This window comes from Podarcis bocagei, assembly GCF_964188305.1.
Source record: "Podarcis bocagei genome assembly, chromosome: 5".
NCBI classification, from domain to species: Eukaryota; Metazoa; Chordata; class Lepidosauria; order Squamata; family Lacertidae; genus Podarcis; species Podarcis bocagei.
Window position 1 is genome coordinate 99,049,190 of NC_138129.1, and position 21,871 is coordinate 99,071,060.

General features: G+C 42.5%; 1 protein-coding gene across 4 annotated transcripts in view; it reads right to left on the reverse strand.

The window, feature by feature from the left end:
- Positions 1-21,503, reverse strand: part of RABGAP1L (RAB GTPase activating protein 1 like) — a 161,143-nt gene extending 139,640 nt beyond the window's left edge. For 3 of the 4 annotated variants that reach the window (XM_081194344.1, XM_081194345.1, XM_081194343.1), the window contains exons 1-12: positions 21,367-21,503; positions 17,365-17,482; positions 13,702-13,855; positions 13,047-13,224; positions 12,095-12,305; positions 10,477-10,651; positions 9,851-10,011; positions 9,237-9,347; positions 5,644-5,710; positions 3,677-3,779; positions 2,610-2,776; positions 62-182 (exon numbers count right to left, since the gene is read on the reverse strand). In XM_081194344.1, coding sequence (XP_081050470.1) covers positions 62-182; positions 2,610-2,776; positions 3,677-3,779; positions 5,644-5,710; positions 9,237-9,347; positions 9,851-10,011; positions 10,477-10,651; positions 12,095-12,305; positions 13,047-13,224; positions 13,702-13,836 — 1,429 coding nt within the window. In that variant the 5' untranslated portion in view covers positions 13,837-13,855; positions 17,365-17,482; positions 21,367-21,503. The remainder of the gene's footprint in view (positions 1-61; positions 183-2,609; positions 2,777-3,676; positions 3,780-5,643; positions 5,711-9,236; positions 9,348-9,850; positions 10,012-10,476; positions 10,652-12,094; positions 12,306-13,046; positions 13,225-13,701; positions 13,856-17,364; positions 17,483-21,366) is intronic. The other variant, XM_081194342.1, reaches the window with a different exon arrangement.
- Positions 21,504-21,871: the final 368 nt, after the last annotated feature.

Genomic DNA, 21,871 nt, shown 5'->3' on the forward strand with positions numbered 1-21,871 from the left:
AAGAGCTGTATTTAATGGAATACATTACAGCCTGTACAGGTATTACTGAAGTAAACTCTACCCTCTTTAGCGTCATCCTCATGGGATGGGCTGCCTGGTTCTTCCTCTCTTTCAGAATCTCTGTGCAGACTCAAGACTTCATAAATCGCATCTCCAACATTTGGGTGACCTTTCTCTTCACTCTAAAGATGACAAATACATTTCAGCCTATTGTTGCTGTTATTAATTAAATTTATTGTTCATTTCTTTGCCATAGCAGCTCAAAATCAGTTACAATGTTTTAAGAAACAACACACAAACACATAGATACATTAAAAGCCAGCATTTTCAAAAATCCAAAGTACTTTTTAAAAAACTGTTTAAAACTGCCTGGCAACATTCATAGCAATGACCAGTGACCAGAGGAGGGATGACCTCTGGGAGGAGGACAGGCAGAAGAAACACCATGCTGTATCTGCAGCAGCACAACCAGATGCCCCAGCTGCAACAAAACATGTCACTCCTGTATCGGTCTCTACAACCACAGCAGGTGCTGTACCCTTCCAACAGTTTGCCTTCACCCCAAAGGTGCGCTCCTCCATTGTCTCCCAAAGCAGGCAGGTGCCAACCAGATTAAAACATCCCACCCACACAAAAAGACCATAGGTAATTAAAAGTCAAAGGCCTTATGAAAAAGGAATGTTTTTGCCTGGTGCCTAACGATATGCAGCAATGGCACCAGGCAAGCCTCCTGAGGAAACTATTCCACAAGCAGGGAGCCTACACTGATAAGGCCCTTTCTCATGTTGCCACCTCCAGCCCTCCTGTAAAGGGGGCACACAAACAAGGGCCTTAGATTACAATCACAGGGTCCAGGTCAGTTCATATGGGAAGAGGTGGCCTTTGGGGTTTTGGGGTCCTGAGCCATAAAGTACTTTATAGGTCAAAAGTAGAACTCTGAATTAGGCCAAGAAACTATCTGGTAGCCAGTGCAGTTGGGTCAGGATTGGTGTTATGTGCTCAGGCCGTCTTGCCCCAGTGAGTAACCTAGCTGCTGAATTCTGCATTAACTGCAGTTTCTGAACAGTTTTCAAAAGTGTATAACAAATTGCAGTAATCTAACCTAAGGGTTACCAGAATATAGGCAACAGAAAATAAGGCTATCCCTGTCCAGATACAAGCATAGATGGGCCACCAGCCAAACCTGATGGAAGACACCCTGTACCACCGAGGCCACTTGAGCCTCAAGCGACAGTGATGGACCCAGACGTACCCCAAAACTACATACTTGCTCCTTCAGAGAATGTAACCCTGTCAAGAACAGGCAACCGCCCATCCAACCAGTCCAGGAATCACCCACTAACACTGAATCAGTCTTATCTGGATTGAGCTTCATCTTACTGGCTCTCATCCAGTCCATTACTAAGGCAGACATCTGCCCAGCAAAGCCACTGCCACACCTGCAGATATAAAGGGGAACTATAGCTGTGTGTCATCAGCATACTGACAATGTAGTCCCAAATTCTGGATGATGCCACTCAGCAGTTCCATTTAGATTTTAAACAACATGGGGCATAAAATTGAGTCCTGTAGAACCTCACATGGATAATCTAGATCAGAACTCTTAGAATCTGTTTCATTTTCTCCCAAGTTCCCACCCATTATGCCAGAGGTGTGGCACTTCAGGCCCTGGGGCCAAATGAAGCCCTCCAAGCCTCTCGATCTTAGGACTCTCCCCAAACAGCACCTTTTCTCTGCAGGTAATGCTCTTTTGCCTGCCTGGATAGCAGAGGGTGTATGAGTGTGTAGAAAGCAGCATGCAGAGAAAAAATGTAAATCCATTGCTCCAACCACTTTTGCAGATTGTGTGCAGATTTTGACCCTCTATGGCTTGGAACCCATTTAAAAACAGAACAGAACAAAATAACCCTATTCCGCCATGCAATTACGGCTCTCCAAACCTCGGTTTGGCCCTTAGAAAGGTTGTTTTAGGGTAGCGTGACTGGTTCGTCCACACTGGGCGGCAGCATTTCAGGGGGTGCCACAACAATGATGTAGAATAGAGCACAAGAGGCAGGGGAACGCCAAATTTTAGTGTTGCAGTGCACCAATGAAATCTGAAGAGCCCAAAGTCTGCCACGGCCCTTAGGACGCTCACCAGATGATGCCCTAAAATGACCAGGCTTTGCAACCTCCTTGACTTTCTTTGCCTGGCTAGGATGTGCCATTTACCTTCGATAACGGAAGGTGAAGCTAAATATCTGCAAGTGAATCCTAAACGGTATGCTCATTTGGTATTCCTCTGCTGGACTGCAGCAACTGTACCACTTCAACAATTTACGTCTTGGTCAGCCACTGCATTTTCCTGAAAAGCCACTCCAAGGAGGGGGTGAAGGTGGCAGGCCAAGTTTGCAGTCCCCCAAAAGTCTGCCAACTAGCTGTAAAGACACAGACATTCACCCCTTTATGCCCCATTTTTGCTACTGGGTTGGCAACTGCAGGCCAAACACCATTCCTCTAGAGGCCAAATTTTACCTCGGGGCTCCAGTTGGGCAGTGAAGAATCATTTTGAATTGTCTTTTAAATATGTTTTTTTACCTTTGTTCACTGAAAAAGAAAAAAAGGATTACCTGTTTCAGTTTCATGTGGAATGTTTCTGTGAAAGTTTTTCTGCTGAAATACCAGAAGCGCTCATTGGCAGGATACACACGTACAAGTGTCTCCAGCAGAAAACGAACTGGCTCCACCACTTCTGTGACCACCATATCTACTGCCACAGTCATGTACACACACTTATCTGTAGTACAAAAAAGTGAGCTTGATTTCACATAAAATAATTGATGATTAATTGTTATAGCATAAAGGTATTTAGTAACATTGGAAACAAGATAAAAAATACTCTGACAGTTTTCTCTTATCTAAACTATGAGTTGCTACTATTTCATGCCCCCCACCCTCTAAGTCGCCATCCCCTTTTTTCTGGAACTCTTCACATCTCCTTTTTTGCAAAGGTTTAAATAGCATTTAAACTGCTCCCAAACTTTTGACGTCTGATATTTCTCTTCACCTTGTGTTTCCTCCCTTTAAAGCCCTAAACGACCTCGGTCCTGTATACCTGAAGGAGCGTCTCCACCCCCATCGTTCACTGAGGTCCAGCGCCGAGGGCCTTCTGGCAGTTCCCTCTCTGCGAGAAGTGAGGCTACAGGGAACCAGGCAGAGGGCCTTCTCAGTAGTGGCACCCGCCCTGTGGAATGCCCTCCTGTCAAGATGTCAATTAAATAAGCAGCTATCCTATTTTTAAAAGACATCTGGAGGCAGCCCTGTGTAGGGAAGTTTTTAATATTTAATGCTGTATTGTTTTTAACACTCGATTAGGAGCCGCCCAGAGTGGCTGGGGAAACCCAGCGAGATGGGCGGGGTATAAATAAAATAATTATTATTATTATTATTATTATTATTATTATTATTATTATTATTCTCTAATTGTCTTGCTTTTCTTATTTGAACCCTTGACATAGGTTTCGTACTTTCAAACTGAATCACAGCACACCTAGTGTCAAAGCACTGTTGTGCTATTGTCCAATCTAGGTCATGAAGCATGCGCCATACAGCCGGAGGTTACACTAGTAACCACTTGCACTCCGGCAATTAAATAAAGCAAAAAGAGTTGACAAATAGCATTTAAATGCATAATTACCCTTAGGAGTTTCCTCATTCAGTACAACAAAGGTAGGTGTATTAGGATTCCAAATCCCAGTAATAATATATGCTTTTCCATCAAAGCTTTTCCCCATGGACTCCTAAGAACACAAACATCATATTCAGAAAGATCAACTCTAAATTTTCAATTGCTTATCTCAACAACCCTCTGGTAAGGCAACTCTAACTGCAATTTTCCCACTTAGTGTAGGAGCTTAGTACATACAAATAAAGCCAAAATGTTGCCCTTCTGGCTGCCAGCTGCACATTTCAGGTACAAATCGTATAGAGTTTGCAGGCCCCAGGCATCACGTGATGATTGTGAAAATAATGGTAACAGTGATAAGATCTGCCAGCTAGTGCAGCAGAACAATGTCAGAAAAGTTGGTGGTTCTTACCATAAAGATGCAACTGTATAAATTTACTCATAAACAGTTTAAATGACTTAAGCTAGCCTTGCCAGCTCCAGCTGGGTTGTAGAAGAGCAACTCCCAGATGATTTCCAATTTCCATAAAAGTACTTCCATGTGGAATATGGAGCTAGTGGCCAGAAATTCACTATTGTTTCTGCACTAAGTAGGAGCAGAGCATTAGGTACAACACATGGTATATATTTTAGAAGATAATGCTAATGGATAGCGACAACAGCTTCAATCCTAATATTTAAGCAGTCTGGTTGTGTAATTTACAATCAGTTCACAATTATATCACACAAATCAGCCCAAGGCACATCATACAATTAATAGTATGAAGAGGTACAGAAAATGTTGATAGTGTCAAGGAATCACTCCCTATTCAACTTGGTACAAAGACTTATTAATAATTATATTACAACATAATGTATTTAACTCGCTGCAAAACTGAGTCAGAAAATAAGTAATTTTGGAAGACAAATGTAACTTTTGTTGAGTAGTGGAGCCAAGTTGAAAGAGGTGTCAAACTACACCTACACCTCTCTAGGGTCATTTCCCCCCCCCCCAAAGGAAACAATTCTGCAAACCTGCAGCAGAAGCAGATTGTTGATAACTTAGTGTTGATAACTGGCTTTGCTTTTGATATTTTCACACCCAAATATACATACACCTGAGCAGTTTTTAGAAACTATTGCAAGGGTTTTAATATTTTTTAATGTGATAATGGATGAATAGGAACACACATTCATGAAGCATTTCAAATATTCACACACATGCAAGCAGCACACATGAAGAATGAGGAGAGCGGCAAGAATGATGGCATGTATGGCAATTATTAAAAATGTGAAGCCACCAGAATACCAGGTTCACACCACAGCTGAATATCTCATCTAAGGATCCTCTTTTGAAACATTCATTTTTGCCCTTAAGAGTCTTCACACCCCCAGTTCCTTTCTAGGGAAAGGACCCTCTCATTCCCCTTCCTTCTCCTGCAATAATCATATACTCTTCGCTGCAAATGCCGTTCACTCCAAAGAAAAGCACAATAATTACTTGTAAGCAATCCTAGCCAGCCATAAACAACTTTGTTAAGGGGGTGAGGGAGAATGATTCTAGCCTGGCATATGAATCAGGCAAGAGACCTTGCTCAGCAGCAGAGCTGCTTCGAAAAAAGGAAGCCCGTGGTGGTATCTTCTGGGACGTCACATGAAAAATCATAAGAAAGTGAGCCTCTTTTGTGAGGGGCTCAGCTTCATGCAATAAAATGAACTAATAATAGACTCCAGAGGATTTGTGATGAACCACAACCGTTACGGAGACATATTCTAGGAAACACTTACCATTAAGAAGCATGGGGATTTCAATTTCCACCCTGTTTTTAGTCCTTATGTCAAAAATATGTTCATTCAGGTGGATTTTGCAATTATTAATATTGGATAATTATCCAATAATTAATATTGGATACCACAACACAGCAATTATTTAAAAAGAAAAGAAAATAAGAACTGCATTCCCACAGTCACTACTAGTTACATATAGTAATAATACTTGCCATATCCAGTAAGTGCATTTCACTGTTTTTGACATTTCGACCTGGACTTAGAAGCATCCCAAAGCACCTACAAATGATATACAGAAAGCAACAGAAGAGTCACTTTTTAAATTAAAAAAAAAGCTGACTTATATATGATTTTTATCAACTGCTATTTTCCAAGTCTCATGCTGATACTATCAACAACATATGTATCCGTTCTTGCAGCCTAAGTGTGTACAGTGGTACCTCTGGTTACAAACAGGATCCGTTCTGGAGGCCCGGCCGCATCCATAAACTTCGTAACTGGAGGAGCCCTTCTGCGCACGCGGCACAATTGAACACTTCTGCGTATGCGCAGCAAAACCCAGAAGTATACACTTCCGGGTTTGCCGCATTCACAACCCGAAGTTTACGTATCCAGAGGGATACGTAAGCAGAGGTACAACTGTATATGTTTTTCTGAGAGGTGAACTCTAACATGTGTTTGCTCATCCCTTGTCCTTCATGGATTGTAACATCATGTCAGGGGTGGTGGAACAGGAGAAGAAAATGACCAGCTTTGTCCAGGAGGTAATTAATACTCTTTAAAAACTGGGGGATAATCGTAGAATTGAAGAGTTGGAAGGGTCCCAGAGGGTCATCTAGCCCAACCCCCTGCAATACAGGAATCTCAACTAGATCGTAATAGAGCAATAGAATTGTAGCGTTAGAATGATGCCTTGAATAAAATCAGGGAGTCAAACTGAAGAGGCTGCATTCTGCTTGGCAGGCAAGAAAGCAGGTAGCAGCAAAGGGTTACTCCCAACCTCTGACCAAAGGAAGGCCTGTAAAAATCTTCATGCCAATTCCAAGAAAGAAGAGCCATTTCGCTGCACCAGCCTCAAGCTGGAGCAGGGATCAGGCCCATCTGCCTGCTCCCCATCCGCACTTTCCTCCATCGCTGCTACGTAACTAGCTGAACGGTAGGGTGCAACAGGAACTACACTGCTGCACATGGCCACAGCAGCCGGCATTTAATATGGCTCCGTTAGGAACTACCAGGGAAGCTATCTATCTCCCAGGAATTCCGTTGGGACTGAAAGTATTTGAGAGAACTTGGTGCAAACCATGGCACAAACCTGTAAGCCAGAGGGGCAAGAATTAGTAATATGTCCCTGAGAAACTGCTTGACATGAGAGGAATCAAGAAACAGAAGGTGTTTGACCATGAGACTGCTTGACCATTATCCATGAAACTGTCAAGAGCCATGACTTCCCTCTTTGGGGTGACAGGCCTTCAATGAGACCTCTCTGAAGAAAATCTAAAACATCAGGGTTGAGGCAGTTTCATAGATTAGTGACTCAATGGTGCACATTATTACAGTCATTAGTACGCAGTGCTCCCCTTAATATTTAGTTGTCCAAAACTTATTATGTTCAGGTCTGGTTTTTAAAAATCTGGAAAAAGCAAAAAAGCATACAGAAACAAGTACACACCAGTTGCAGCTCTATGGGTGTGTTTTTTTAAACCATACTGCAGGGCAAGTTTCCTATATGAAACAATCTGTTTAAAATCTTGTGAGAAGGTTGCCACCTAGGGTAGTTTCTTTTTCAGTGCAACTTAAGAAAATGTGTTCAGAAGTCTTGTTTTATTATTAAGGGAAGTGGCAGAGCATATGCTCCCACCACCTGGAGCAAGTGCATGGGGCGCACCACTGAAGGGGCGTGGCGTGGAGGGAGCTCGCTGTGCCCAGGTGAGAGAATGCTGCCTTGGCAGCATCCTTGCACACGCAGCCCAGTGAAAGAGAGAGGCACCACCACAGTAACACTGCTGCCGACTCTCCACTCCGCCCCCAGATCAGACCTGACCCAGGAGCAGAACTTTGGCTGGGCACGAGGGAGCTGGCCGCTCCTTCAAGCACAGTCCAGTGGAGGAGAGGGGTGGGGAAGCTGCTGCCGACTTTCCACCCCCTGGTCAGGTCTGACCTAGGAGTGGAGCTACAGCTGGGTAGGAGGTCCCTCGCATGCTAGAGCCAGGCTCCAGCCAGGCTTGTCATGGGGGCACCTGATTGTGCCCCCCTCAGCCTCCACACACACACTATGCTACTGATTAAGGGAGGAAACTAATAGACACAATGTGAGAGCCATGAAGGGATCTCCAGAAATCTTTCTCTTTGCTCCCAGGGGTGCATTTAGGTTGGTTCTGTGCTTAGCAGGGAGAAAGACTAAACCCTTCCCCCTTGAGCTGGGCAATATATTGGTAAATTGTCTGAAACTGGTAAATTGCTAAATTGTCTGCCTACCTGCGCTTTTGCCGTCTGCAGGCAATTTGAGCTGGGAATACTTTGCAGCTCCCTGACCGCTACGAAGTATTGCCAGCTCAAAATGTCTGAAATCAGGGCAGGGAGGGATGGTCATCCCAGGCACAGTTTGGGGGACACATTTTGCTCCTCATGCTGCCCTGTCAACCCTGCACTGCACTGCAAAGCTGGGTTGGGATCTGACAGTCCTATCCCAGCTTCACAAAGCCACACAGAGCTGCCAGGGGCAGCGTGAAAGGCGCACTCACACTGCCTGCGCCACTGCTTCAGGGAACTTTCACACTGCCCAGGCGGAAGGCACACTCATGCCACACTGTCAGGGGGCAATGCCACCACTGCGCACCCCGCCAAGCCCTTGCAGTGCTGGAAGAAGCCACATTTCCAAATGAGCTTCCCGGAGCACAACAGTGCTGCTCTTGGGTTACACAGGGGCTGCCAGGGAAGCATGAGTGCGCCCTGAAGCAGTGGCAAGGGCTGGGCTGCTGGGCTGGGCCCCCTCTGCCTCCCGCTGCGCACGCACCCCAAGCAGCAGGAGCACATGCTATGCCCCTGCCTGAACGCCATACCGGTTTCAGACAATTTACCAATATATCCCCCAGCTCTAGTGGTGGAAGCCAACTTCTCTGTTTCTATAGCCCCACAATGGTTAGAAAACCCTTCTGAATGGTAAGATTGGCACTGTGTGAGTGGTTGTGTGAATAAGGTGCTTTAAGTTGATTGCTGATCATGCTGCCTGGCAATTAGCTACACAAATATGGCTACTATGGATATCAGTATTGTATATTTATGTTGCTTGATTGTGTATTTGAATTTTCTTTTTTGTAAACTGCCTCAAGAACTGTGGACAGTAAGTGGTTTAGTAAAGAGATTAAATAAATTAAATAAATTCAGGGAAAAGCTAACAAACAATGAGCCTTCAGGATCCATTTGAAAACAACGAGAGAGGATGTGTGATGCGGATGTTGGTGAAAGGGACACACTAAAAAGGCCCTGTCCCAGGTAACCCCCCATTCTCACCTTCCCGGGTGGCAGACAAGATGCGGTCAATCAGCAGGCAGGTTTATACAGGTCTAGGAGGTCCTTCAAATAATCTGTTCCCAAAGCAATTTGTTTCCAGTCCCAATTTAAACGACTGAAGACCAGTACTTTAAATTGGGATTAGAAACAAATTGATAAACATATTTAGATTATGATGGATTGAAGCAGAACATATTCACTATCGTTTTTTGGTTTGGCTAGGCTAATACTACCTTGCAAGGTCATTGAAAATATAATTAAAGAGCATTTCAACACTGATAGTTTCTAGCATTACCTTTCAATTGCTAGTTCTTTGTTGGAAATCTGTTGTACAGTGATCACAACTTTCTTCTCAACTCCCTGTTTCAGTTTGAAATAAAATTTCTCTCTGTCCTTTGGTACTGGGCTACGGAAAATTTCATAAGAATAACATTTCATTAGCATCCATTTAACAATCATAGACTATAAAATAGCAAACTCTGACAAAATGTCTGCTGTAAATTCAAGACCATTTGCTTCAGGAAAAACTGAGTATCTTCTAAGAAAACCCCAAAAATATACTCCATTATATTATATTTTACACAAGGTGAAGTTCACTGTTCAGAATATTGCTTCTTTTGTTCTTGCACAGCTTCTGATGTGCAATTTGCTGGGGCCAATGTTGTTTCCACATTGTTACAGGCTTTTAGCCTAGATCAGACCCACTGGGCTATCAGGTACCAGGAAAGACAATCTATTCCTCCCCCTGTCCCTTCATACTGGCCCCCTAACAAGCAGCATTATGTATGCTGTTCTGAGCTCCTTAGAGATGGGCACCCAGCAAATTTAGCAAACTTTGCAAAAGAAATTTAACTATACAGATGAAACAGCGGATCTTTTTCTGGTTTTTTAAAAACTTCTTCCATTTACCTGAAGTTTCCTTTACCATCATCTTCTTTGACCTCTAAAGAAACACTAAAAGTGAATGTATCACTGTCGGGAGTCGGAACGATAGCGTCCTTTATGTGATCTGATGCTTGTTTGGAGGAACGTTTGAATGCTGTTGAAAAACTATACAAAATTCGGCTGACCTAAAATTGCACCAAAAGAGGAGGGGGGAGGAGGACAGAAGAGAAGTGGGGGAGACTGTGATTAAGCCAATAATTCATGATACAAAAAGCTAAGCATGAAACTGGAACACATTAGCCAAAGTAGTTATCTCACACTACTGAACAGGACAACTGTGAAACAAAAAGTTGGGATCAAACCTTAGGCCATATACACTTAAGTCATCAATCTATTAAAACACGATTTTATATAAAAAATGCAAATAAAAAGTAAACCCCATGCACCTCAAACCATGCCATTTCCATATGAACTGTAGCCTACAGAGTTTGTAATGGGTTCTTCACATCAGACTAACAATGCTGTTCTAGTATAATATGAAATTTTGTATTTGAAGTGGAAACAGCATACAATAAAGTTAACTGGAAAGGGTAGGTACACTCTTCAAAAAGTTTGTAACGGGCTCATTAAAAACAATACATTCTACTCACTGCCTCTTTAATTTCACAAGAGAAGACATGAATCTGGAACTCATCACTGCCACAGAAGCTCTCAGTAAATGCAAAACAATCACTTTCTGAAGTTCCACTTTTCCCACGGACGCAAAATAAGACTTTGTAGATTGGGAAAGAAGCAATTTCTGTACCAGTGGACTGATCTATTATTCTAAGTAAGAAAGAGGAAATTGAAAGGCTTTTGTCACTCAGCAAGTCCCAAAGAGAGAACTTTACTTGCCACTTTTGAAATCTAAATAAAAACCTTATTAATCAAAAATATCCTGATTAACACTGAAAAAGTTCACAACACATTAAGAAACCTAGGTCATTCTATTCCAACTAAAATCATCAATATTAACACCTTAAGCAAAAAATTTAATAGATTAAAACAATCTACAGTATTACTAGTCTCATTTATTTCACTGGAAATCCTGCGTGCATCAACAGGCAAAACGTTAGTGTTTGTAATATGTACAAATGTGAACTCATTAAAAAGTTTCACCGTTTGTATCCTGTCTTGTGGAGTTCCACAAAGGAATAAAAGAACCTGACACGGGGTGGCAGGGAGGAAGCACTAAGGAAGAAACACTTTCTCGCTTTATACTGCCTCTCAGACACCACGCTTCCCCAATCAAACTAAGGAGAGCCACATTCAAAACCAGTCTTCTTCACACATCATTTGCTGAATAAAGGAGCTCGGGGTATACATTAAATGCACAAACAAGTGTGGATGTTCTCCACAACATTTTCCACATCTGCATGCCACTTTACAACTGCTGCTCTTGATCCACCAAGTAACGTGTGTGGACGTCTAGTTCTGCATGCAGAGAAGCAACAGTGGTGCAAGTCATGGGGCAGAGTAACTCTCCTGCCACTTGTGTTGCTGCTTGTTGGAGCTGTGCAAGTGCACCAGAACAAGCACTGGATTGGTGGTGGTAGTCCCACTGGTTCACCCACATGGCCCCCAACATTGCCACCATCTCAGGTGGGCTAAGCAGCAGCAATTCTGGTGTCAGGAGGGGGGCTACACTGCATTATGTGTGCCACTGCTACACAGCACCTTGCTTGGATTGCGGCACCTCAAACTAGCTTTGAGAACAACTAGTGCAGCCCGTCTGCCCAGAAGAAACCATTTGCGCTCAAAAGAGATACACTGCTCCAAGCTGAATGACTTTCCTCTGCAGTTCCCAGGCTAGAAAACCACTTATTTGGTTTATTTTATTTATTTTTAAAATTTCTATACCGCCCCTCATCTGAAGTTCACAGGTTTACAATATAAAACATAGCATAATAACAAAAACAATACCCTCCCCCACACACACAAAGCACTAGCATCAACACTCCCTCTCTGTGACAACATTTATTTAGCCCCCAACAGTATGTGGGGTGCTTTTAGGATGGGAATGCCATGGCGGCATTCAAAAAAGTCACAAAAAGGTGTCCTGTGCACCTTGTATGCAGAAATCCACTCCTCTTCCTAGGCCCATTTTGGCATTTAGTGTCCCCACACAAGAAATACCCATATAACTAATGGAGGAAGAAGTAAACTAAGCATATACATATTTTGTCTGTATGCAGAGAAGCATGAATTTAAAAAGCAAGTGTAACTCACCTAACAGAACCATCTGGGATATTTGGAACATATAGAGTTACGGGGAAAGGTGAATTACTTGAGCTCTTCAGAGTTCCCATGGCACACAGTGCCTCCGATTCACTGCGAGGAGCAGAAACCTTCATACATCCAAGATATGTCAGTTTGTTGAACAATACACTCTCCTCTTCTGAGGGTACAGTAGGGGAATATGCTGTATCTGACGAAGCTTCTGAAAGTGAATAGAATTCAATCATTACCAACAATGTTCTCCTTTCTTCGCAACAGTCATTCAACATCTAACTGCGGCAGTGTACTCAAGCTGTCCTTGTAGTCTATTTAAAGGTTGCAGCTGGTCATGGTCATGGCTTACATTGACTTCCAAAGCTGCTCAAGTACAAAAGTGCTGGTTTTTACCCTAAAGCAGACTTTAACAGTGTTGAGTTGACACCACCATTTTGAGTTTATTTTTTAGTATTCCTAATTTGTCACTTGCAACTCTAAGATCCACCAAGTGTGACCCCACACACCATTTTAAAAATGACAAAGAAGAGTAGCTGCTGGCTATTCCGCATGTACCTAACTTTTCTTTAGAAGCTCAAAGACCAAATTGGAATATTTCCCAAAAATTATCTTTCAATTTGGATTTGTTTTCAATGGCTACAGTTAAAACAAATATTTGCTCACCACATTTTTGCAGTTTGCTAAAGGATTCTTGGTTATTATCTGTTTTTAAAGGGCATTGCTCTACAGTTTTTCCAAGTCAGCCCACATAAAACTTACACTGGAGCAATCCAAGGCATGTTCAAAAATAATGGCAAAGAAAAACAAACAAAGTTTGCTTAACAAAACAAATAATGATGAGAGTCTCATTCTTCTGCAAGAGAAAACAGACTTCCTAACCACCAACCAGTTTTTGTTTCACCTCCCCCACATTTTCCCTTAAATATATGCTAAATATTAAAGCCAGTACTTGTGGTGGGAGAATCAAGTAGAAAATGCATAGGAGACTGGCTGACATATCCAAGTGACTGCCTGCAATCACCACTCAAGTCTACACAGTCAGTAGTATCAAGCTTCTGGCCTTTATCAGAATCTCTTAGTATCTCTTCCACGGCTTTCTCCATTTGTTCATCTTTGTTTGGAAGCATCTGTAGAAGGAAGAACACAGAGAGAGATTTTTGAATCTGTAAGATTTCACAAAATTAAATTAAATTCTTCACAGTTCCATTCACAGAGTTAGGATATTTCTGAATTGTCAATATCTGGAAAAAGAAATTTCATTTAAGATGGTTAACCATGTATTCATATTCTCACTTCATGTCTAATCTTTACTCACATAATTAGACAATACAGAATCGTATCAAGCTGCAAATATAAAGTTAAATAGCTTTCTAACAGCTTATTTCTTAAGACAATGACCTTGATGCATACATGCCACACAAACTGGCAAGGCAGAATGAGCTACAAAAAGCAGCACAATTCCTTCTTCATACTTAACTGTACAATAGGCATCATTTCACAATTAATTTAGGTCCATTTTTAGAATAGAATGCTACTTATGGGTCATCATTGAAATGTTAAAACTGCTAAAAGTTGTTTTTAAATAAAAATCAAGGAAATGTTACCGTCAGCTGCAATTTCTCATCTTTTGCACACAAATCTTCAGGATGCTTTTTAACGAAGACATATTCTTCCTGACTTACAACCAAAACAGTTTCAGAAGAAAGACTGACTTTTTCAAATGAGGATCCAATGTCCATTTCAGAATGATGACCCTTTCTGCCGCCAGAATAAAATACAAAAATAACACTATCATCTACTATATTAAATCAAGTTATCAGTACTACAAAATAAAAAAAAATCCTTATTGTAAACTCGCAAACCACTGAACAGTTTCCAAAAATCCACAAATACCATGCATAGTTCCAGATAGGTATCAAACAAATCCTCTCCCCCAATATATTACATATGTAGGGCTTAATATAGTGCATGAAAACCAAATAGTAAGCAACCAAAGTTAACGTGATAAGAAAATATATATAGTTTGTTCATTTACCACATAATATAATTATAATGTTGTCACTTCATTATATAATTTTTAATTATATAATTAATTATATAATTAAATGCATTTTCTGATCTATTTGGATTTCTGATGGACAGAACACCGTCTCTTAAATTAGGAAGAGATGTATCATATACAACAGGCGAAGTTCCACTCGTGCAACAGGACTTCACCTGCCTCTCCTCCCCCTTGCACCCCTTTGCATGCCCCACCAAACAGGTCCAGGGGGTCCCCCAATCCCCCAGAGCAGATTTTGAAGGCACACAAAGGGAGGAGAGGAAGATCATGTTGCATCGTACAAATGGAAGTAGCTCCACTAGTGAACTGATGGAAATGAATGCAGCCCAGTATATGAAATTGAGAGTACAGTTGCTGTATTGTTAGGATTATATTTGAGATTGTGGCGTTTGCCCTCCTAGGTGGGCCATAAGGAAAGGGTTAAATGAGTCTGAAGTGATTGGCCAGTGGGAACCCAAGGGGAGGAGTTAGAGTTGGAGTTGGAGTTGTTAGGAAGTTAGTTGGGAGTTGGTGAAGGAAGAGGGAGGATAAGTCTGTGGGTTGGTCTAGTTTTGATGTGAGAGAGAGAAACTGTTAGGAGGAGTCAGATAGACAGTTGGGATAATCAGTTAGAAGTTATTAGGAAGGTATAGGTCAGTAAAGAAGCTAAGATTAAGAAACTGATAAGAAAAATTATCTGAAACCATAACCTTGTTAATGCTTATAAAATAAACTTGCTTATTTGATTTAATATTAACAACTGTCTGGACTCCGTGTGTACCCGAGAGAAACGGGTTGGTGGCAGCAGGGAAGCAATCACAGTGGTGGCACAGGGATCAATAGACCGTCAAACGTCCGGGGACCACAGAGATTTTAACTAGAACATGATTTTAATCTTTCTTATTCTGATGGGATTGTGATTTTATGTTGTAAAATTGTAAAACACTTCTTACCGATAACAGAAATAAGAAACTTGCAGCAATTTAAGAGTATTTTACCAATGTTTGGTTTCCTGCCCCCACTGTCACCCTCAGTCATTCTAAATTATATAATGTTCAAAGATATGGCAGTCTCTATCCTACTGGAATTATAATCCATGTATATTTATCTGTTGCCAAGGTGACATCCGCCCCATGCAATGACTTCATGCCACAAAAGCAGCTTTGGCTGCACTTTACAGTATTTATTTAGCTAGCCAAACCACTTCACTGCAACCTTCAGTCACAGGAGAGAACGGAGAATTGGCTTTTCAATAAAATGCATATTTTGGATTTCTCTCTGGAAGACTGAACTAGTTATTCAAGGGGTTTTTTTAAAAACACACTTCAGAAAGAAAAGGAATAAAAATTATATGCTCTTTCATTATTTCTATAAACAATCCCACAACTTCCAAACTTTCATCAAGCCTCTTTTTAGATCTTCCTTCGCCTTGCCGGTTAATGGCAAAATGGAATTCAGACTTCAGTCCTACACCAATTTACCTGGAGGAAAGCCCCATTCAACTCAATGGGACTTATATAGATATACCAGTAGTACCTTGGTTTTCAAACAGCTTAGTTCTCAAACGTTTTGGTTCCCATATGCCACAAACCTGGAAGTGACTATTCCAGTTTGTGAACTATTTTTGGAAGCTGAACATTCAATGGGGCTTCCGACTGGCTGCAGGAGCTTCCTTCAGCCAATCAGAAGCCGTGCTTTGGTTTTCAAACGTTTTGGAAGTTGAACAGACTTCCGGAATGGATTCTGTTTGACTTCCAAGGTACAATTGTATACAGAACAAAATAAGGAAAAGACAGGTGACTTCCCCAGGACCTCACAAACCTAAATTTAGAAGCACATAGAGGGAAAGAAATGGAAAAGTAGTTCAAGGGTAATAAAATCAGCCAAGAGGAAAGGAAAGGCTATATTATAAGACAGAAAATTTTGAGTATCATTAACGGGCAGCAAAATTGTTAGCTACTTGGTTATTTCATTTAGTCGTATATTTTTTTACTGTGGTGGCAGCAATTTGACATGAAATATTATATATTTATTAATTCATGTAATTTAAAACGTTTTATCCTATATTTCAATCATAAGCTCATTAAGAGAACTTATACAACCAAGTGTTAAAAGCAGAAATGGCTAATCTTTGGTTCTCCAGATGTTACTGGATTACAATTACCATCATCCTTGGCTTTTGGCCTGTCTAGACCATCTAGAGAGCCAGAAGTTAGCCACCCCTGAGTAGAAGGAATAGGAATAAAATATTGCTCATAATCTATCAGACAATTTATTAACTCCAACACCACTCAATACCTGGAGGGGAAAAAAACCTAAAGTTTTAACTGGCACCTAAATGCTAATGTGCCAACACTTCCTGATTTGTTGGGGGGGGGGGGGAGTTCCACAACTGCAAAACTACAGTAGTCTCATGATCACTTCTGTCTTTCAAAAACCTCATTTACAATGCAACACTGAAAGCTAAGAAACTAGTTTCAAATATTATCAGATCATTTTACAACTTGAAAACTAGCTATATGAAACATTAGGGGGCACATATAGAATCAGCTATGGAAGAGAAGGACTTTGTTACATCTGTAGTTGGAAATGCCCTATGCTGAAACAAATTTTGAACAAAGCTCATCTCTGAAATGACTAATTACATGTTATCATTTTACTGTAGCCTTGAAACAATGGCTTCTTAGACTGAAATCCTATATCCACTTTAAGAGGACTGCCTTCTATGTGTGGTTGTGTATGTGTGGTTGTGCTATTGAGGGAAACCATCGTTTTATGAACACCTACTGTACAGTGCAATCTTATACATGCCTACTCAGAAGTATGTCCAACTGAATGCAATGGGACTTGCTCCCAAGTAATTGGGTACAACAAGGACAGGGAACCTTTTTCAGCCCAAGGGATTCATTCCCTCATCAGGAAGCTTCCTGTGGCTGCATGTGAGGAGGACCTAAGAAAATGTGAGTGGGTGTGACTCTTACAGAAGCCTACATTCCAGCCATACAAAAGTTAGAGTTTTCTGCACACATTTCTCCATCCAAGCAAACAAGAGGAATTATCACAGTTCAAGGATATATTCCAGTCAACAAAAGGACTTAAGGCATGCCTGCAGCAGAGTTAGTGAGGCGTTTGGTCTGAGGAGGGTCCTAAAGGCTAGGGAGCCACATTCAGCCCCCAGGGGCATATAAGCTTCACTATATAATTCTTTTTGTGTTGCAGCACTTACCCATTTACTGTTGCCAGAACTTAACAACATAAGGTTTGATATTAACCGTTCAAAGAAGCTTTCATAAAGAGTGGTCTTTCAGTCATCTCTTTCAAGGCAGACAGGACCTGTTAATCACCTTTGGGGCCAAACAAAAGAAGATAGACAAAGGTCAGACATACAGGCAGGCAGCCACACAACTTATCATCATCATCAGGCTGAAACAATCAACACTCAGCCAAACAGATGTGATTACAGACAGTAGTACTATATACACAATATGGAATTCAATCAGAGCATGCAGATGTTTTGCAAATAAGTCACACAGGGCTGGTTCAGATACCCATCTTGAAGGATGAGATGGAGAACTCTTGCACAAGCTGAAAAAAACTCTACAAGCCATTAGTGCACCAGTGTAAACTCTTGTGATTTTTCTTCCTTGCTCATGGCAGGGGCCCCAGCATACAATTTTTGGTTGATGCCAGCATCCTACCCACTTCAACCAGCAAGCCCCTGTCAGCTTCTTCCTCAGAAAAGCTTGGCGTTGAATGAGTGTGCCAAATTGCATATTTATTCTGCAAAATATAACTTGGATTCTACTTGACACCGAATTTGTATTGTTGAGGCCGACAAAAATTAAGTTTAAGTAATCATCATAGATCATATAAATCCCTGGAGCATTATGCTATATGTACTCAGTTTAGGCAGGTATGTTTTGGGGTACTGAATTTTAATATATGGTGCAGAAATGATATCATACTCCTACAAGAACAATGGAAATGAACATTGGAAAGATAGTCATATCTATTTAATTTACCTTTTCAAATGCATGTAAATGTGAACATTTAGAGACAATTATAATGGTAAAATCAAATTTTGTGTCAATGTCAAATTTTACATGGGATACTTCTTAGGGTTCTTTTTTTATAAAGCTTTTTAAACTTCTGCCATGCTAATAATCTCATCAACCAGGAAATGCTTGTCCCCAATATGAAGATCAGGTGCATAGCATGTCTCCTGACAAAGAACATTCTCCTCCTCCCCCCCAAAAAAAATCAAATTAGTACTTCTTTCATTCTACCCACTGAAACTAATCTGCACCTGTGAGTTCTACTTTGAGAAGGGGACGGGCAACTATCAGGAAACACAAACACACTAAAGAGTTAGATACTAGTTAAGAAGTGGAACATTCAGACAAGAGGATTCATGCAAATCTTTTAACAGCACCCAAGAAGCATGAGGAAAATAGAGAGAGTGAAGGAATCACTATTACATCAAAAAGGTTCTTCAGGCTGGAGTGGGGGAAGGGATGGTAAGTTGGAATGTGAGGACCCTTTGTAATTGTGTTCATACACTGAAAATCAATACAACTTCTTATTTTTTAAAAAGGGGGTTAATCAGAGAAACTGCTGCTAAAGATGAGAAAGATAACAACACACCAATAACATGGCACTATCACAGTGCATACTGATGTCACACTATATTAGAACTGCTGCCCTAGCAGTTCGAAAGCACACTAGTGCAAGTAGATAAACAGGTACTTTTGCAGCAGGAAGCTAAACAGCATTTCTGTGCGCTCTGGTTTCCGACAGTGTTCCACTGCACCAGAAGCGGTTTAGTCCTACTGACCACATGACCCGGAAAGCTGTCTGTGGACAAACACCAGCTCCCTTGGCCTGAAAGCGAGATGGGTGCTGCAACCCCAAGTTGCCTTTGGCTGGAATTAACTGTCCAGGGGTCATTCTTTACCTTATATTAGTTACAGTATCACATTCTTCACTAATAACCATTTGATCTCCCTACAGGACAGCTGCATATTCCTACATTGCAGGGGGTTGGACTAGATGTTCCTTGGGGTCCCTTCCAGCTCTATGATTCCATAAAACCAATTCCTGAGTATTATGAATTACAAAGCTTGCTGCAGATTTTAATTTTTATATAATTTGCACATGCAATTAATTTTGTATGCCAAGTTAGATTCAGCTTATTTATTCATGCCCAATCCAAATAACTTTATTAATGCTACATTATAAAACATGTCTGAGTGGTTGAAAACGCCAACCCTTTCCAAAAGCCTGAGAAAAGAGGTGTGTCTTCTGCTCCCAATGAAAAGTCAAGAATATGAGGACTCAGTGCACCCCAGGAGAGGTTGTTGATTTTGTGGGCTCACAATGAAGAGCAACTCTACTTGATATTTTGGAAATATGTTATAGTTAAATATGAGTCTATGCAGTAATTAAAATATGTACAATCGATGGGAAATGAAGAAGGGGAACAAATTAATGATAAATGTTAAAATATTGTAAGTACTGAAATGGAATTAGGAAATGCATGTTACACTGAGGAGAGTAAGGGAGGGGAGAAAAACATCATGAATGCAGGGTGGGAAGTCAACTTTTAAATTTGTATTTAATATGAATTAATTTGATGTTAATGTGTTAATTTTTTTGAAAAGCAATAAAAATTAATTGCCCGTGAGAGGTTGTTGAAGCAAGGAGCCACCACATGTGTCAGCTTTGGTACAAGACTTGTTTGTCACACTTCCAAATGTTATCTTGAAGCATTTCCCACGTATTCCCATAAGAGCTATAGGTCGTGGATAAAGTGGACCTATAGGTCATCCTCATTATAATATACTCAGGCTTGCAGTACAATATTTTAATCATGTTTGCCTCTTCCAATTTCAACATAACTTCTCTCTAATAAAATTCCAGGCTTAATAATTTCAGGAGCCTACTGAAGCTACTAAGAATAAACAAAATGTTCCCGCAAAATCAAATACTTTTTTCAGGCTCTCATACGCATACTTTTCATAAGGTATGTGACAGTAAGAAACTTTGTCAAGAGGGCTGGAAATGCATCTTTTTTTAAAAAACAGAATTTAGCTTCACTTCACAAAAGAATTCCACAGCTTGTCAATAACTTAAATTCTCTGCACAAAATTCCTTTTGGATGCGAATACTGTAAACAAAAACTAAAGTCTAACAACGATTTTCTTCTGATTCTCTACCCAATTTAGTTGTACTGTAATTCACAAGTACTTCTAGCTTCCGCTGAAAGCAGCCAGTAAAGCCCCTCCGAAAGCTGAAGTGTGACAAACACTTTGCAGTCTTCATCAGTTTCAGTGCCAGAGAGAAACGAGCAGAAAACTTGACAAGCCCTGCGCATTTGCTCTCCCCATTCATCTTCCGACCTGAAGTTTTCCACAGCGCTAATACGGTGAGATCTATCCAGATGTTTGTTAGGAGAGCTTTCCGTTAAACCGCAAGCCATTATGCTTCGCCTCTGCCAGGGTGAAAATTCATGTACCATCGATCCTTGTCTAACAAGAACCTTCTATACCAAACACCCGCAGCTTTCTAAAAGGAAAGGAAAATGCTGGTCGACAGCGACAACCTCCTCCTCCTCCTCCTCCCACCGCGCAGAGCAGCCCCTCCGAGCTCATCCGGAGCAGCCAGCAACTTTATCTCAACAGCATCGCCCCTCGCCGCAAAGTCTCGCCGCTTTCGGAAAACGGGCGCATCCAAGGGCTGCTGCCAAGCAGAAGCACCGCAGCGGGCGGCGGCATCGCCGGCTCCCCGGCTCCCGCCCAAAGCAGCCCTGCTGCCAAGAAGGCACCCGAGGCCGGGGCTCCTCGCTGCGTCTATTGACTGAATTTCTAGCCCGCCCTTCGCCCGAGTCGGGATGGAGGCAGAGCGGGGAGCTCTTTTCCGCGGCATCCCGGGCACCGACAAGAACTTGGCTGGAACCCCGAGAGGATTCTTTTGGGGGACGGAAGGAGAGCCCCGAAATTCACCCCCATCGGAAGTTTGTTCTTGTTGCTGCCCCTCCTCCTCCCGTCCCAGAAAGCGGCCCTGCCCTCCGCCGAGCCGGTTTCCCTGAGGGAAGCAAGGGGGACCCCTCCCGAAAGAGCCCCAACAACTCCCGAGTCAACTCTCGGCGTCGCCTCCCTGGGGCGACACGCGGCGGCCCTGAGGGACAGCGCCCCCGGCGGAGGAGGAGCAGCCCCGGCCCGCGTCTTACCGGCGGCCTCCGGCTCCCTCAGGGTGGCGGTTGGCGATGGTGGGAGCAGCAGCAGCGGAGCCCCCGCCTCCCCCCTCGGGCCGCTTCCCTCTCCGCCGAAGGGACGATGACGTTGGCGGTTCTGTTTTGCCAGGCGGGAGGGGGAGGAGATGGAGCGGCGGCGAGGCGGGGCAAGTGCGCAGGCGCGCGCCCAGGCACCAGCCCCGCCCCGCCCGCAAAAAGGGCGCGACCGACGGGCCCCGAACGGGGGGGGGCGCGCTGGAACAGGCAGGGCCGACTCGTCCGCCCCCCTCTTCTCCTTCGATGGGCTCTCCCCCCCAGGCCCCGCCCGCGCTGCGAATGAGGGGCTCCGGCCCTCGGAGCCTTTCGCGGGCCGGAGAGCCCAGCGTCCTTTCAGCGCGGCCAGTTAAGCTGAGCCACCAGAATGTGGCCTCTGGATCTCACCTGGAAAGGCCGCCTCGGAGTGGCCAGTCCCTCCCCCTCCCCAGGAATTTTTAATATTTTT